Here is a 16,348-nt window from a genome sequence, read left to right on the forward strand (position 1 = left end):
GAATGTAAACTGTACCTGTGAGTTCAAGTACACTGTAATTTAAGTACCACAACAATTGGTAAATCCAAAAGTTAGATCTATGCCTATTATTACCCTCACACAGAAGCCAAACTACGCCTATGGTTCCCCATCCACACAACTGGGGCTACAGGGGCTGCCCTGCCTCTCAGGAGCAGCATGGGGAGAACCAGGTGAAAGACTGGGAAGCGCTCAGGGGGTGGGACCCCGGCACTACCCCTGATAAGCTGTTCCCACTGGATGGAGGGGGAGAGGAATGTGAGGTGGGGCGAGCATGAAGCTGCTCCGGGACAGAGCAGGGGCCAGAAGCAGGTTTCGGGCCCGGCCTGGACAGCTGGGGTAGCTCGTTGCTGTGTGAGCTCACAGCGCCCTCTAGAGGGTGCTCGCTGCTCCGCTTCACGCCTCGCGGCTGTGAGGGGGGCGGAGGAGGGGTTGTCTGCGTTAGACCCGTTGCCCTCAAACGAGAGGGAGGGGCCTGTGAGAGAGCCGCGGGGGGGGGGGTCACGTGGAAGGAGATCGGGGAGGAGGAGCAGCGAGGGAAGGGCCGAAGTGCGCAGGCCTCCCCGTCGCCTGGCAGCGCGACCCCAGGCGGCGCGAGAGATTGTTGCTGATAAAATCTGCAGCACCGCTCTAACTCCGCCCCTCCCGCCAGGAACGTTACGGGGCCTCTCTGGGAGTGGCGGGATCTCGTGGCAAGGGGCGTGGCCTTGCTCCCTCCCTGCCCCTCCTCTCCGAGGGCTCCGAGCTTCTGGCCCTCATAGGGCTAGTTCTGAGCGCGCCTGCGCATCCGGCGGCCTGGCCGGTGGTGCGCTGGGTCCCTGTGTCCACCCATCTGGTGGCCACGTCTCCCGGAAGATGGAGCTGAGCTGCCGTGTCCGGCCTGCGGCCTCTATGTAGCGCTGCGGTCTCCGCCGCCGATTTATCCCCGCATCCCTCGCCCGGCTGCCGGCTGGGTGCTCCCGTGGAGGCAGGGCGGGCGCCGGGACAAGGTGAGGCCGGGGCTGTGCTGGGGCCTAACAGCGCGGGAGGAGGGGTTTGGGGGCAGTGGGGGACGGGAAGGGCTTGGTGGGTGGGGGTTAAGGGCGAGTCCTCATTCTGAGCCGGCTGCTCCCTCCCCCCATGTTGTGCTGCCGATGCCAACCCTGTCTCCGACCCCGTCACTGGTGTCCGCACGGCTGGCGCCTGTGTCTCTTCCAGGGTCGGGACAGGGTTGTGGGCTCGTATGGGGCAAGGTCCCCCCGAGCACAGGCACAGTGTGTCTTCGCTGGCAGCCTAGGGGCGCTCAGGACCAGCCTGGCAAAGGTATATTGGTGCCTAGCCCCAGCTGACGTTCTCACCTTTAAAAGCCTGGCCCTTGCTGCCCATATGGGCCCTTCTCTCCAACATGGTTAAAGGGGTCCACGCAGTCCACAAGATTAGGCATTGCATCTGTTTTAAAGCAAACCATTTGTGTTGGGGCAGGAGTTCCTTCAAGTGCCTCTGGGGAGGTCTGTTTGTCAAAGGTCAAATAAACTTTTTTTCTACTATACACCTGTGGTTATCTGCATCACTTCCTATTTCCCTATCTATCCCAGTTTGTTTCCCTTTAATCTGCTGCAAGTAGACCATCATTTTATAATTATAGGGGTTGCCACAGCGGTTAGCAGGTGTTGATGCCCTGAGTGACTATGCTGGTTTAGTAACTAAAACTCATTCCTCTACAGTAGGGGTAGTCGCTTGAATGGACTCTGAAATCTTTTTATTTACTTATTATAATTATTTTTTTTTAATTTATTTTCTCTGGGGTCTGGACCTTAACTATACATTGACTGATAAATTTGGACCCTGACAAAAAATAATTGACTACCCCTACTCTACATTTTCCTGTAAGAACATCTGATTTGGACTCCTTCCAGTAATGTTAATGGATGAAACAAGGACAAAACCATTAACATAACCATAGTTTACAACAAAGATAAACCAAATGCCTCAGTTGGTCAACATATATTTGATCTGTAACCATTTTGTATCTTTTTGCAGCTCATGCTTTTGGAGTTCAATTCTATAGATTTTGTCAGTAGGCATCCATTATGTCTTGGCTTGCTGATCTTGCCGGAAAGGCAGAGGACCTTCTCAACAGAGTCGATCAAGGAGCTGCATCAGCTTTGAGCAAAAAAGATGGTACAGGGAACGTAATGTATGATAATACGGATTTGGAGTCTGCCAGGGAATATCCTGAACTGCACCAGCAAACCGGAGAATTGAAATATCAGACATCATCTAAAGCAACCTATATCTCCTCAGCAGCTGATAATATTAAACACCAGAAAGCTACAATCCTAGCTGGAACTGCAAATGTTAAAGCAGCATCCAAGATGTCTTCAGAGGCATCTTCTCCAGCAGAAAGTGTGTCCACACCCAGACCTTCTTCCCAGTTTGTGAGAAGGAAAAAGTCTGAACCTGATGATGAGCTTTTGTTTGATTTTCTCAATAGTTCTGAGAAAGGAGCTAATGGACGAATGGACCCTAGAAAGGAGAAGAGCAAGACAGTTGTTCTTCAGAATCACTCTCGAACTTCAAGCATTAGTTCTGTGCCTACAAGTACACAAAATATAAAGACTACTGAAGACAGTTCCATCAGGAGTCAAAGCCATGGTAGCTAACTAGAACTATAGATGTTTATTGAACATAGATATATTTAAAACCATGTTATGTGGAGGGAAACAAATTTACTGACAATAAATGAAATAGATTCTAATATGAGGGAAAGGTGTTCTAGAGTAATAACATGGTTGAGAGTCAAGAACCTCTTTATTCTAACCCCAGCACTTCTATTCATTCACAGGGTGGCCTTGGAATAACCTTACCTATTTCCCTCCATTTCTCCATCTGTAAAATGGGTATAATGCATGCATTGTCTCATGAGAGTACTTAGTTGATATCAGTACATTTAATTGAATATTTAAAGTTCTGTAAGTGCATGTATTAGTATTATTAACTCAAACCTATTCTATTCACTTATTGTATTGAAGTTGGTAAAAAGACTTAAACTATAAGGGGTGGGCTACTTCTCAAAATTTGTGTGTTTATAGTTAAGAGTTCTTAACTCTAATGATTAATCACAATTAACTCAGGATGTATTAATTGTAGATTCATGTCACATTATAGGCCAATCATTGGTCTTTTTAGTTAAGTATGTCTCTTAGTGCACCTGACATAAGAGAGTCCATAACTTTTGTGGGAGCTAGTTGTAAAATGGAGATAGGCTATTTGTGCATTTTATAATTATTGACAAAAATAAATGTATTGTCACACAGTGTCTGGTTATGTGAAGACTGTATAAACTAAAAGGAAGGGAATGGCACTGAGAACATTTCAACTCTAGGGCAGGAGTTTCAAGAAGTATTGAACAAATCTTACTTCGATTTGTGGTGCTTTTTTCTTGGTGTGTCAGTATTCAGAATTAATGTCCCACCCCATCTCCCTAGGGCACTGTGTGATGTGGACTGTTGAAGGTGGAGCAGGCTTGTTGGTGGGCACAAGGTGAAGTAAAGAGTATGATGACAGTTTAAAACACTGGATTCACGTAGACATCATTGCTTTGTACTGACTTCAGTCTGCATTCACTGGTTTTCATCCAGTTATCCATGGTGGATACGCTGAATCTGAAGTAAAATTAACATGTGTGGAACAAAACTTTGTTTACTCTCCCTGCATGTCATACTATTTCATGTTGACACCAATGCAAGGCTTTAAAGATAAGGCCCTATAATGTATGCTTATTGGCATCAAGAATGTTATATAAGACTTCAGTAACCCCCTATTAGGAATGCAAATTCCGATGTGTGTTTTCTGGTGACTTGGTGAGAGCACTGTCAGCTGTTAGCTTAGACTGCTGTTCTTTCTATTAGCATCTACTTTATAAAAGAGAATTTCTACTTAGTTCCTATAATTCAGGGAATTTATATGATTTAGGATTTCTAGATGGATGAAAATTACAAGGAACTTTTGAATAGTATTACAAACCTCTTACGGAAGTATGATATGAGGCAAGAATAAAGGAAATATTCCACAGCCTGCTACAGTGCTTCAAATCATTGTAATTTCCAATGTTGTTATAGTAAACATTTCTTTGTAAAGTGCCTCCCCAAGAAATAGATTGATTAAATACTTTGAGGCCAGGTGGTTAGTAAAGAAGTTGGTGAAGAGATCGGCATAACTGAAGTAACCTTAATAGGCAATCTTATATAAAGTGAATAAACTGCACCCATCTATGTCTGGATTAGATTTTTGAGGCTTGCTGTTGGCAATATAATTCCAAGATGAAAAAATTTACTTTAGAAATATGTTCAAGTTTGTGTAGCTTTAGAATGTAAAGTCCTAACAGTGAGCCAGTGTGAACCTGGACATTTATATTAAAAAAAAACAACAACAAAAAACACATCACTTGCTGACTGTATCTCTGAAGTTTTCTGCAGCATAGTCATGAAAATGTTAATATTTTCCCACCCGAAATATGACTTTTTGTTATAACCAATTGCTAAAGATTATGCCATCTGTGGCTGTTCTCACTACACTGTACGAATCATCTGCATTATACTATGTACTAAAATATGGTACCATATAAGTCTATTGTGAATAGCTATTCAGTGATCCACTTTAAAGGTGAAATATCTGTATTATATATATGGATCATTGTATGGCTACGCACAATAAGTAGACCAACAAACAAATATACTTGATTTAACTCAGATTTCTTTGTACAGAAACTCCTGATGGCTCTGATTCTGGATTGGATACGCAAGTGTGTGTTACAAAAGATTCATCACTAAATACAACGACTAATCCCAGCCTCTCAGCTAATGATGATTGCAAATCGCATGAGCTGTCCAATCTTCGCCTGGAGAATCAACTGCTTCGGAATGAGGTTCAGTCTTTAAATCAAGAAATGGCTTCATTAATTCAGAGATCCAAAGAAACACAGGAAGGTAGTCTAGTTTGGAAGCTTATATTTCAAAATATTAACTGGTTTTGAGATTCTAGTGAAAAGGAGTATTGCCTCTCCATCAGTGACTTGTGTTCAGATTCAAGTACTTCTAGTTAAATCTATAGATGTGGCTTATTAAGCATAGTGATTTTTGACAGTCTAAGTGAGTACTAAGCTGAAGAGAATGAAAAGTGTCTTTGAGCTATCCACCTTAAGCTCATTAGTGCCTAATGAAATTAAGACAAAGATGTTCTCATATGGTAGGTAACATGGCCTTCACTGAAACCATCTGGAACAAAAAAAAATTTACTTGAGATAGTTGGGAGAAGTAATCGTTCAACAACAATAATAACAAAATAATAAGAGTGGTGATTAAAGGGACACGTTAATTAGACCCAGTATTTAGATTGTGTAAAAACAAGATTCAGGAATGGCCACTGCTTTTAGAAATGTTTACACATTTAAAAAAAAAAATTTTAAGGGAACAACAATTCCCTGCAATATTTGAAACACAAACATTATGGCATGTATTATGCAAGTATATGAGGTCCAGAAAGTGAAACAGTCTCAAGAATAACAAAAAAAAGTCAAATTGACTAGCCTGTTATGTTCCATGCCTAAGCTAATTGAAATGCAAAATCTAGTAAAAAGCCAATTAAATTTGTAATATTGTTTAACTAATCAAAGCTGATAATACCACAGGTTAGGGAAATCTTTTTTTAAAACAGTATTGTATATGGATTTTAACCTGATAATTTTGAGTAAAGGTTAAAACTAATATGGTCTTTTTTTTGGGTACAAACTCAGATGTCATCTTAACACAGACTCGTTGACTCTAGTAGTTGTAACTTTTTAAGTTTTATTTTGTGCTTCAGCAGCTTGAATTAAGAAAATCTGCTCTAGTATTTGAGTCAGCTCTCACTTTTTTTTCAATGTTATATAAACTCAACTGGTTGCGCTTAATTTCTTCTTGGGTGATCGTGACACAAGTGGCATTCTAACCATGTGGCATCTATTTTTTTTTTTTTTTTTGAGGCAGCAGATTTTATTGTATTTATGCATATATATCCTTTTTTTGCAGAATTAAAGAATGCCAGAGCAAGGGTAGAAAAATGGAATGTTGACCATTCAAAGAGTGACAGGGTGGTTCGAGAACTTCAAGCTCAGGTTGATGATCTTACAGAAGCTGTTTCTGCCAAGGATTCCCAACTGGCCGTGCTGAAAGTGCGGTTGCAAGAAGCTGATCAGCTACTGAGTACTCGAACAGAAGCCCTGGAAGCATTACAGAGTGAAAAATCACGGTACTTTAAAACCCATTCAAAACAATAGTAAAGGTTGGAGAATTCAAGCTATAAAGATTGGTGTTTCCAGTAGTCAAAATGACAGTTGTTATCGCTTTCCTATATATCTAGATTTGAGAATTTTAGTTTGAAAAAATGTAAGTATTATTTAAGACTTGATTCAGATATCATCATACTTAACATGAATGTGCCATTGACTTCAGTGGGAACAGGTTAGAGTCCTAAATAAGATTAATTGCCACTTGCTTGTGTAAGTGTCTGTTTGTGAGTGAATTGATATAATTGTTCAAATACATTTTATATATACCATTTGTGTAATTCTAATATTTGAGAGAGAAATTTGAGATCTCACATTGGTAAAGACTATTTGGCCAAAAGGGCAAATAAAATATCTTTGCCTACAAGTGTAAGAACTTTCCTGTTTGTGTCCACGTTGGGTGTTCAGTAGTCAGTTGAATACTTGCTCCTTTAGTTAAAAACAAAACAAAACAAACCTAACAGTAAAACTCTTCAAGTTAGAAGTAGAATTTAGACAACAGAATATGTGGGGTGCTCTTACTTTTAGAGGAGCTGTAGGTTTTATTCTTGCTATTCTACCTATGTTCTGAACTGTTTTTGAGAATATATATTTGTAGGATTTTTTCTGCATTAGAAAAGAAAAACATTGCTAAGTGAAAACCAGGCAAATCATTTAATTATTACTCTCTGACAAAAGATAGTTTGAAAAAATCACCTTATTGTTTCCACCTTGAAAGCATAGTATATACGCTTAGTTTTCAATGACATTCTGTAATACTTTTAGAATAATACAAGACCACAGTGAAGGGAGCAGCCTGCAGAATCAAGCTCTTCAAACTGTGCAGGAGAGGCTACGTGATGCAGAGTCCGCATTGAAGCGAGAGCAAGAAAGTTACAAGCAGATGCAGGTTAGATGTGAAAATGGATGTGGAGTGTCAGATTCTGCTTTTGGGTTTCTGAAATCCTGAGATTCCAAGTGCCCTCAACTCCCATTGACTTTGCCTGGAGTTAAGGGTTCTGAGCACTTGGCAGGATCTGGCCTCTGATGAAGTAGGTGTCCATTGTACATTAATTAATTAATTTAGCTTTCTTTAAATTTTATTTTCCAGATTCAGTGGCGAAACAGTCCAGAAACTATTGACCACTTTTATTGTAGTTCTGTTTTTACCAGACTTTGTGTTTAACATAAAACTCCTCTTGAAATAGATTTGTGAACTCATGTTGTTAATAGATTACTGAACTAGTTTTAATTTTGTTTACTTTCCATAGTTTATAGTTTTTGCTTATTACTTAACTGCACTTAATTTGGACAATGGACTCCATTGATCCATTTTTTTTCTGATTCTCCCAAATTAGTATGCTTTTTGGGTGTTCACTCTACAACAAGAAGATGTTAAAACCTGTCGCGGCCAGAGGAGAGGCACCCCAACCTGGCCCAGCTGTGGCTAGGGAAGAGGTGCCCCAGCCCCAGCCCTGCGATGGCTGAGGGAGAGGCGCCTATCCCGCCATAGCCTGGAGCAGCCTGCACCCGAAACCCCTCATCCCCGGCCCCACCTCAGAGCTCACAGCCCCAGCTGGAGCTGCCCCCTCACACCCAACAAACACACTCTCCAGCCCTCTGCCCCAGCCTGGAGCCTTCACTCCTATACTCCAAACCCCTCAGCCCACCCCCGTCACATGAATTTTGTTATGTGCACCTATGTGGAGGTGATTTATTTCTGAGGACATTCTGTGCCAAAAAATTAAAAATTCTGCACACAATATTTTAAATTTCTGCAAAATTTGTCAAATTTTATTTTTCAAATGTGGAGGCTCCAGCATGGCATTGGGGAGCACAGGTGCTGACTCCATGGGTGCTCCAGGGCTGGAGTACCCACTGGGAAAAATTAGTGGATGCTCTGCACTCACAGGCAACCAAGCTCCCCGCCTCACCTTACCTCCTCCTCTGCCTCCCCCTCCCCCGAGCACTCCACGTCGCCACTCCTCCACTTACCTCCCAGCAGTTGCCATCAACAAACAGCTGTAGCAAGCTCCAGGAGGGAGGGGGAGGAGCGGGAATGTGGTGCATTCACAGGAAGAGGCGGGGCCGGGGCGGGGATTTGGGGAAGGAGTTGAAAAGGGGAAGAGAGGGGGCGGAGTTGAGGCGGGGCCGGGGCAGAGTGGGGATCGAGCACCCACCGGCGTCATTAGAAGTCGGCGCCTATGTTGGGGAGCACAAGCCGCTGGCTGCACAGAGGTGGGAGATCACTGTGCAGCTCCCCAGGACATTGACTCAGTGATGAGGCTGCACCCAATCCTGACACAGCACAAGGACAGGGCCTGCCCCAGAAACACCCCAGTGTGCCCCTCCATTCCAGATGCACCAGGCAGGTGTGGGTAGGCAGGCTCAGCAAGGCAGGATGCAAGTGTGGAGGGGCTTAGTGTGGGGGGATCCAGGTGTGGGTTGAGAGGGTTCTGTGGGGGGGGGATCTGGGTGTTGGGGGGGATCTGGATGCACAGGGGCTTGTTGGGGTTTTTTGGGTGCAGTGGTAATGGGACTCTGCAGGGGGATCCAGGTGAAGGTGGTTGGGTCTCAATGCGGGGAGGGTTTAGGTTTGGCAGGGATAGAACTCAGCAGGGGGTCTTGGTGTGGGGTGCTTATTTGGGGGAGGTCCAGATGCTCGGCGAGTGGGGCTCGATGGGGGGGATCCAGATGCAGCTGGCTGGTGCTTGGTAGGGTGGGGATCCATGTGTGGATGATTGTTAGGATGGTCTAGGTACAGGGCGGGTGAGGATCGTCGGGCAGGGCAGGGGTTCTGGCTGCCAGGGAGGTGAGGCTTGGCAGGAGGGTCTGGGTATGGATGCATGGGGGTTGGGCGGATCCTGGAGTAGCTCCTTGTACCATGATTCTTCCTCCCTCCCCCTCCCGCTGCCCTGCCCCGCAGCTGAGGAACAATGGGTGCAAGGAAGTGCGGTGGGGAAGGAGGAGAGAGTTTCTTGCAGCCAGGGGAGAAATCTGGGGGTGGGTCTGACACAGCCCTGGATGCTTTACAGGGGAAGAGGAAGTCCATCTTCCCCAGCCCAACCAGGACTAGCAGCTGTGCCCAGTGCAGGGTAGGTGCCATCAGCCAAGTCTTCTCTAGTCCTGCCTCCTGCCCCACAGTGATTTACTTCTCTGCCAGCTGTTCTGGGCACCCGAAACATACTGCTGGGGCAGATCTCATGACGCTTGTGGCTTCCGTTTGTTTCCCTGTCAGAGAGTCATTTTTCTGCGGGGAAGCAAAGAAATCTGCGGGGATCATAAATTCCACGCATGCACAGTGGCACCGAAATCCCCCAGGAGTAAAAATTAGAGGGAACATTGGTCTAAACCCGAAGTGGACAGTGTCTTTTCAAGGGGTAGTTTGCTCATTTTGTCAGTCATATGGCTTAAATAATAATATGACTTTTCTTTGCTTAGTAAAGAATATATCTGTTTAATGACTTGGATCTAGCTGCTTTCTAGGATTTAGCACTCCATTAAAGTTAGTGTGAGTTTTGTCTGAATAAAAAGTACTGAAGAAGATTTTAACCTGGAGGGAGTGAATGTCTTGTTTCTTATATAGTTAGCATTGAAACCTCTTTTTTGCTAACTGAAAGTTGGGATTGTGTTAATTGTTTAAACTCTTTTTGCCACTAATAGAATGAGTTTGCTGCTCGCCTTAGTAAAATGGAAGTTGAGCGGCAGAACTTGGCAGAAGCAGTTACTGCAGCAGAACGAAAATATGTGGATGAGAAGCGGAGAGTGGAGGAGCTTCAGCATCAAGTCAAAGGAACGAAAAACAACTTGGAGTCTGTTAAACAGGAATTGGTGGACTACAAACAAAAAGCTACTCGCATACTCCAGGTAAGCATGCAACTCCCTTCTGAGTATAAATAACTGAGAAGAAATCCAGGTTAATCCAAAAACATCGACACGCTTGATTTTAAAATGAAACGGAGCAGTGAATTGTTGGAATGGGGCATCATGTTTAATTTTGTTCCATTTATGTTTTCTACATCTGATCAGTGATGTATTTGCTTTTGCCTCTTTTTATATTAACAGTATATTATAATGGTGCAATAGATCTTGAAATACAGGATGATAGAATTATATTTAATAGAATCCCATGCTGCTGAAGACTGAGTTAGATAATTGATATGCAAATTAAAATCCTGATCCTGCAATAGAATCATAGAAGATTAGAGTTGGAAGAGATCTCAGGTGGTCATCTAGTCCAACCCACTGCTCAAAGCAGGATCAACTCCAACTAAATCATCCCAGCCAGGGCTTCATCAAGCTGGGCCTTAAAAACCTCTAAGGATGGAGATTCACCACCTGCCGTTCGTAAGCACCATTCCAAGTGCTTCCACTACCCTCATAAATGAATGTTTTTCCTAATAACCAACCTAGAGCCTCCACCACCTTGCACACTTGAGACCATTGCTCCTTGTTCGTTGTCTGCCACAGCACTGGGACAGCCAGCTCTGTCCCTTTGGAACCGCTGCTTCAGGTGTGAAGGCTGCTATCAATAACCCTCACTCTTCCTCTGCAACTAAATAAGCCAGTTCTCTCACCTCTCTGGCAAAACATGGTGCCCAAGCACCTAATCTTTTCGTTGCCTTCAGCTGGAACACTCTCTCCAGTTTGTCGCACATCCTTTCTAGTATGGGAGGGGACAAAACTGCACACACTAATCTCCAAGGTGTAGGCGCTGCACCATGTGCCAAATAGGGGGATATCACTTCACTCTAAATCATGGGCTGGCATGCCCACTAATGGCAGTCCAATATAGCAATACAATGGGGCATTCTGGCAATAAGAGCACACCGTGACTCATATCCGCTCTTCTCGTCACATGTAAATCTCCAGATCTTTTCTGTAGAAACTTGCCACTCTTGCCAGTCGGTCTCCATCTTGTAACAGTGCCTGGGATACCTGTCCTAAGTGCCAAAGGGTCTCTATGCTTGTACTGTTAAGAAATCGAGGAGTTCCCTGGCCAATCCTCAACATTTGCTAGGCACATCTGGCCCGTCCCTGCCCTCCAGCATACTACCATTCCCCACCAGCTTTAGTGCACTACAAACTCGAGGAGTGCAGTCCATCTGATCATCCAGATATAAGCCAATGCGACACAATACAGTCCCTCAGCGACCGACCATGGGGCCACCCGCTTGATACCCATCGCTGCCAACCTAACATCCGACCTGTTGATTGCTAAACCCGTACTGAGCCTGACATCTAGCACGCTTTTCGTCCACTTATAGTCCATTTCATCCAGTCCAACTTTTTTAACTGCGGCAAGAATTCTGTGGGAGACCGTATCACAAAACTCTTGCTGAAGTCAAGATATGTCCACGTCCACGTGCTTTCCCATATCACAGAGCCATTATCCATCAAAGAAGGCATCAGGTGGTCAGCATCGACTTGCCATGGATGAGTCCATGTTGAACTGCTTCTGATCACCTTAACTCGTCTTCAAGTGCTTCAAAAAAGGATCCCTTCGAAGCGCACTGCCTCCATGATTTTTCTGGGGACTGGGGTGAGGATGAACCGCCAAGTTTCCCAGCGGACTTCCCTTCTTCCCTTTTTTAAAAGAAGGGCACCATATTTCTTTTTTTTTTTATTTTTTTTTTAGTCAGCGACGCATCCCCCCAAGTTGCACACAAACCAGATTTCAAAATGACCAAGGCTCATGAAATCAATCAGTCCAACTCAACCTCAGACATCCCTCAAATCATTGGATCTGGCCCATGGATTGTGCGTGTCCGCATTTCTAATAATCGTTACCCTGTTTTTCACCATTCAGGGGCCGCTCACACTCCTCCCCAATACGTGCTGCCCCAGATGCAGTGTCTGGAGCTGAACCTTGTCTGTAAGACATGAGGCAAACAAACAGCATTGAGCACTTCAGCATTTCCCACAATCATCTGTCACAAAGTTGCCCATCCTCCACACAAAAATATTCAATAAGAGACAAAACCAACACTCCCCCTGACCAGAATATAATCGTACTGGCTAACATAAGCACAAACGCTGTACGAAAAGAACGCCCCAGTCTCTCTTGACGCTCCACCCACCCACGACCAACCAAGTCCACCACCTTGCGCAGCCACAATATCACAGTATGTGCTTCCATCCATTACGCACCACAACCTAAAAAGTACTCAAGCACTACAGACAACAACTCTTCTTATATTCTTCTTAGTCATCTGTCCAAGCCTACACATTACACAATGTCAAGCCATTTCTTCCTTAGTGTAACACAGCTAACCCAAAAATTCGCACATCGTAAAACCGAACGCAAGAGGTCACCATGCCATACATATATATATTCTTTCTGCACATCAGCGACTGGTTTAAAGCACATCCATGTGCACATCCACATAAGCGCAACTCATTTGAATACAGCCAGCCTCTCCTGGCATCCTTCCCACCCCCCCATATCCAAATAAAACACAAGATCTGGGTGGACCAATGCACGATTCGCCACCGCGACAAGCCCTAATACAAAAGTCATGTGCCAAATACCATGCAGCACGTAAAAGCAAGAAAGGTCCCATCACTACAAAATCAGCATTACCAGGCTTCAGCCATACCATTAACACAGATGTAGTGTGTAACACTCGCTGTCGCTCGTAGAGATATACCAGAAACACCAACAAAACAATTCCCTCTCACACCCGGTGACTGGTGGCTATGAACTCACTCTCCACAAACCCTCAGAGTCCTTCGAACCCACACAAGGCACGGGAGCTATATGAGAGCGTACTTGCCCCGCACGTATCTTAGCTGGTCTCAGCAACTGAGCAACCTCTCCTGGCACCAGAGAGCTCGATCTACAACAGGATACTGTTGAGCACTACAACCCCACCTAGGGAGTCCACCCAGCACCCAGACGGGCTCATACACCACTACTGGACCCCAACTTGGCTCACTTCCTACAACATCTCTATTCTCTAAGTCACCTACCATTCGCCCTGGTACTCAACTCCGCACTCTCTCATATTCAAATATTGTCCACACCTGATATCCTAAGAGTCACTTGGGCCACCGAGCCTACTACACCAACTCTACTCACAAACCACACGCTGTTCCATCTCCTCTGATATACACATGCACCACCGACATCAGTCGCACTTGGCCAGCACCCCGTCCGATCCCCGGATATCGGAAGTCCCACACCAAACTTAGCCTGCATATTAATCTCACGATACGACCACAAGCCTTCTGCGGAAACATCTCACCAATCTGAGATCTTGGCAGAGGTCGAAGCCCATCACACGCTGTGACAAGAACCATGTTCCTGTACCACAATGCCAGCCACTTGGTTGTCGCCGTCACAGTGTATCGAAGCCTGTTCCATGCCTCGACCATCTCAAGTGTTGCACACGAGAGTCTCCATAAATCAGAAGACACAGGAAGGGGCACATCCTACCCACTAGTGTCTTGGACAGAGCTCTGAAGGACCCTCTCTGTCACAGTCTGCACCTTGGTCTACTCTCAGAGTGAGCGATAGAAAACACACGCCCACTCAATGGATCTGGTGCTCCAAAGTAGAGCCTGTCCTAGTGCTAGCCACTATGAATAGATATGACATCAGCCGCCTCGTACTCTAGTTCACAATAGAAGCCTCATCCAGCCATGAGGAAGCACATCTCAGCAATGTCAACCACCCAGCTATCTTTGATAGGTACCAATCCACATAGGCGTCTTCGTCTAGCACATCAGCCACCAATCTCTTCAGCTATGAGAGTCTCCGCCCAATGATCTCGCCTGCTGCCCTCAGGCCAACATTCTCTCAGCAGCATCACCCTTTGGGGGACAAAATCCTACTGATGTACACTCCTCCGGAAGGTTCCGGGTTTCATCACGCAGCATAGCACCCTTCGACGCACGACAACGCCAAGCCGCCGCCTTTCTTTCAGGCTGGCCTATACAGTCCTCCTGGTGATGGACTTAGGGGTGGAACCTCCGTGCATTGTGAGGAGCTTCCCGGATTTCACAATGGCACACTCCCATAGTCCTCCTTATGCGCCCACATCACTATACCCGGCAGGGTATCTGATGACGCACACGGGCGTATCCGTGACTGGCGCGGATTTCTTTCCTTCCCCAACCCACATGAGCTGCTCTCCACATCAGGAACTGGCTTAGCCTGCTGGCATGATCACCTCTAGATGTCTCGCCGCTCATTCAATGCTGCTCACACGAAGATCCGTGGTATTCCACTGCAGTGACTCGCTCGGGCACGCCTCAAGGCTACACTCTGTAGCTGGCCTGTACTGTCTCAGCCTAACGCCTAGGAGCCCGCACTTGGTACCGTTCCACCCCCAATCAGTCACTGACTCAACATATCCATCTCTCAGAGCACACAAAACACCACTCCAGACGCCATCAACGGCCACACTTCTCCAGTCCGAGAACGTAGACATCCAACGAATAATCCCATCACTGAGTAGACTAAACAGCTCAGCGTGGATTAGCGAGTGATGTTCTCGTTCATCTCAGCATACACTTAGCACTAGTACCATCCAGCTAGTCATAACATAGCGACTGATAGCGTGTGAGTTAAGAGACGCCGCCACTTTGATACGCGGACCAACCAGCCCGCCCGCCCGGACAACCTAGCCACATTCTTGAGATCACGAGAGACAAGCGGTCCAAATCCCCGGTTCGTCACCACAACCATACAGTAGCGCACGGTCCCTTGGTCAAAACACACCCCTAACCACAGACAGCAAGCCCTGCCCAACCCCTCAAAAATGAGAAGTGAAACGACACATAGGCAAGATCATGCACGGCTCGAGACATCAGCTCACAGGACTAAACAAGGTCCGCGCCAGAATGTTGAGGAACTCAGGACAATCTGCACGATAAGCATGAGCTACCTGGAACACACAACACATCAATCGAGACGCACACAAGAACAACCTGCGAATTAGCTATGACAATGCTACTAACAAACAGTAGACACCTAATGAGAGGGATATATGAAACGTATGAGGGGAAACTGGTACAGGATCGAGACAAAAGACCTACATCACACTTACTGAGAAACTATGACTAGTACCCCAAACGCTGTCAACATAGTAAGAGGAGCTGCAACGGAGAAACTATCCTCCACCACGACTGAGATCCAACACACTCCATACATCGCAGACTCAAGAAGCTTGGAAGAACAAGTGAAGTTGCGGCCGACCCATGAAGCTGGATAAACTTCACCTGCACACTTCCATTCCATTGCAGAGCAGCACGCAAGATATGAGGCATCAAGATTCATGAAACAACTACACAGTCAACTCCTATCAGAGACTGAATTACCAGGCTCAGTGGAGAAGTACCACCCAATACGTAAATTTTCACGAAAATGATGCACAAATAATAACGCGCATCCACATCCCCCTACCTACCCACCAAACTCAAACCAATGAAATGGATAATCGCTAAAAGCCTCTGTAAGCCTGAAGATGCTTGGCTACACGACTCAAGAAGAAAACAACAGTATGTACCCACCCTGGAAAATGAGGTTGGAGGATAAGATCAAGCGCCGGAGAGCAAGTAGCAGCTAGGTGGAACTACACGAAGGGTGTAGAGATTAAGGATAAGACTTGGTACGGAAAAAATACAAGGGCCGATCACTGAGCCCTACGAGAACTGCTAAACAAAGGCCACACAGCCAGGCTACCAGGCTAAGGAGATACACTAGAGAAGCAGGAGGCCAAAAAAGTAAATGCCCTAGATTATCACCAAAGACCACATCCAAAGGCTGTACCAACTGCGGCACAACATGCACCCAAAAACAAAAAAACCAGTGCAACAACACATAACCAGCAGAGACCGCAGCATGAAACCGAGAACAGAATGAGAAAGCAAACACATCTATCGGAAGAACGAGAGAACATTACTAACACACGAGTGAGCAAAGTCAGGCTGACAGGACCACTCCGAGAACCACAGCACAACACAGCACCATACTAACACAGCAACAGAAACCAAGACTCACCCATCAAGTATAAGCAAAACAAAAGAAGCAACAACCCAGCG

General features: G+C 45.5%; 1 protein-coding gene across 1 annotated transcript in view; it reads left to right on the forward strand.

Moving 5' to 3' along the window:
* The first annotated feature begins 755 nt into the window (after window positions 1–755).
* Window positions 756–16,348, forward strand: part of GOLGA5 (golgin A5) — a 34,579-nt gene continuing 18,986 nt past the window's right edge. Inside the window, exons 1-6 of the mRNA XM_032777448.2 lie at window positions 756–1,007; window positions 2,038–2,652; window positions 4,764–4,985; window positions 6,066–6,285; window positions 7,088–7,211; window positions 9,965–10,168. Coding sequence (XP_032633339.1) covers window positions 2,088–2,652; window positions 4,764–4,985; window positions 6,066–6,285; window positions 7,088–7,211; window positions 9,965–10,168 — 1,335 coding nt within the window. The 5' untranslated portion in view covers window positions 756–1,007; window positions 2,038–2,087. The remainder of the gene's footprint in view (window positions 1,008–2,037; window positions 2,653–4,763; window positions 4,986–6,065; window positions 6,286–7,087; window positions 7,212–9,964; window positions 10,169–16,348) is intronic.

The sequence above is a fragment of the Chelonoidis abingdonii genome, chromosome 4 (genome assembly GCF_003597395.2).
Source record: "Chelonoidis abingdonii isolate Lonesome George chromosome 4, CheloAbing_2.0, whole genome shotgun sequence".
NCBI classification, from domain to species: domain Eukaryota; kingdom Metazoa; phylum Chordata; order Testudines; family Testudinidae; genus Chelonoidis; species Chelonoidis abingdonii.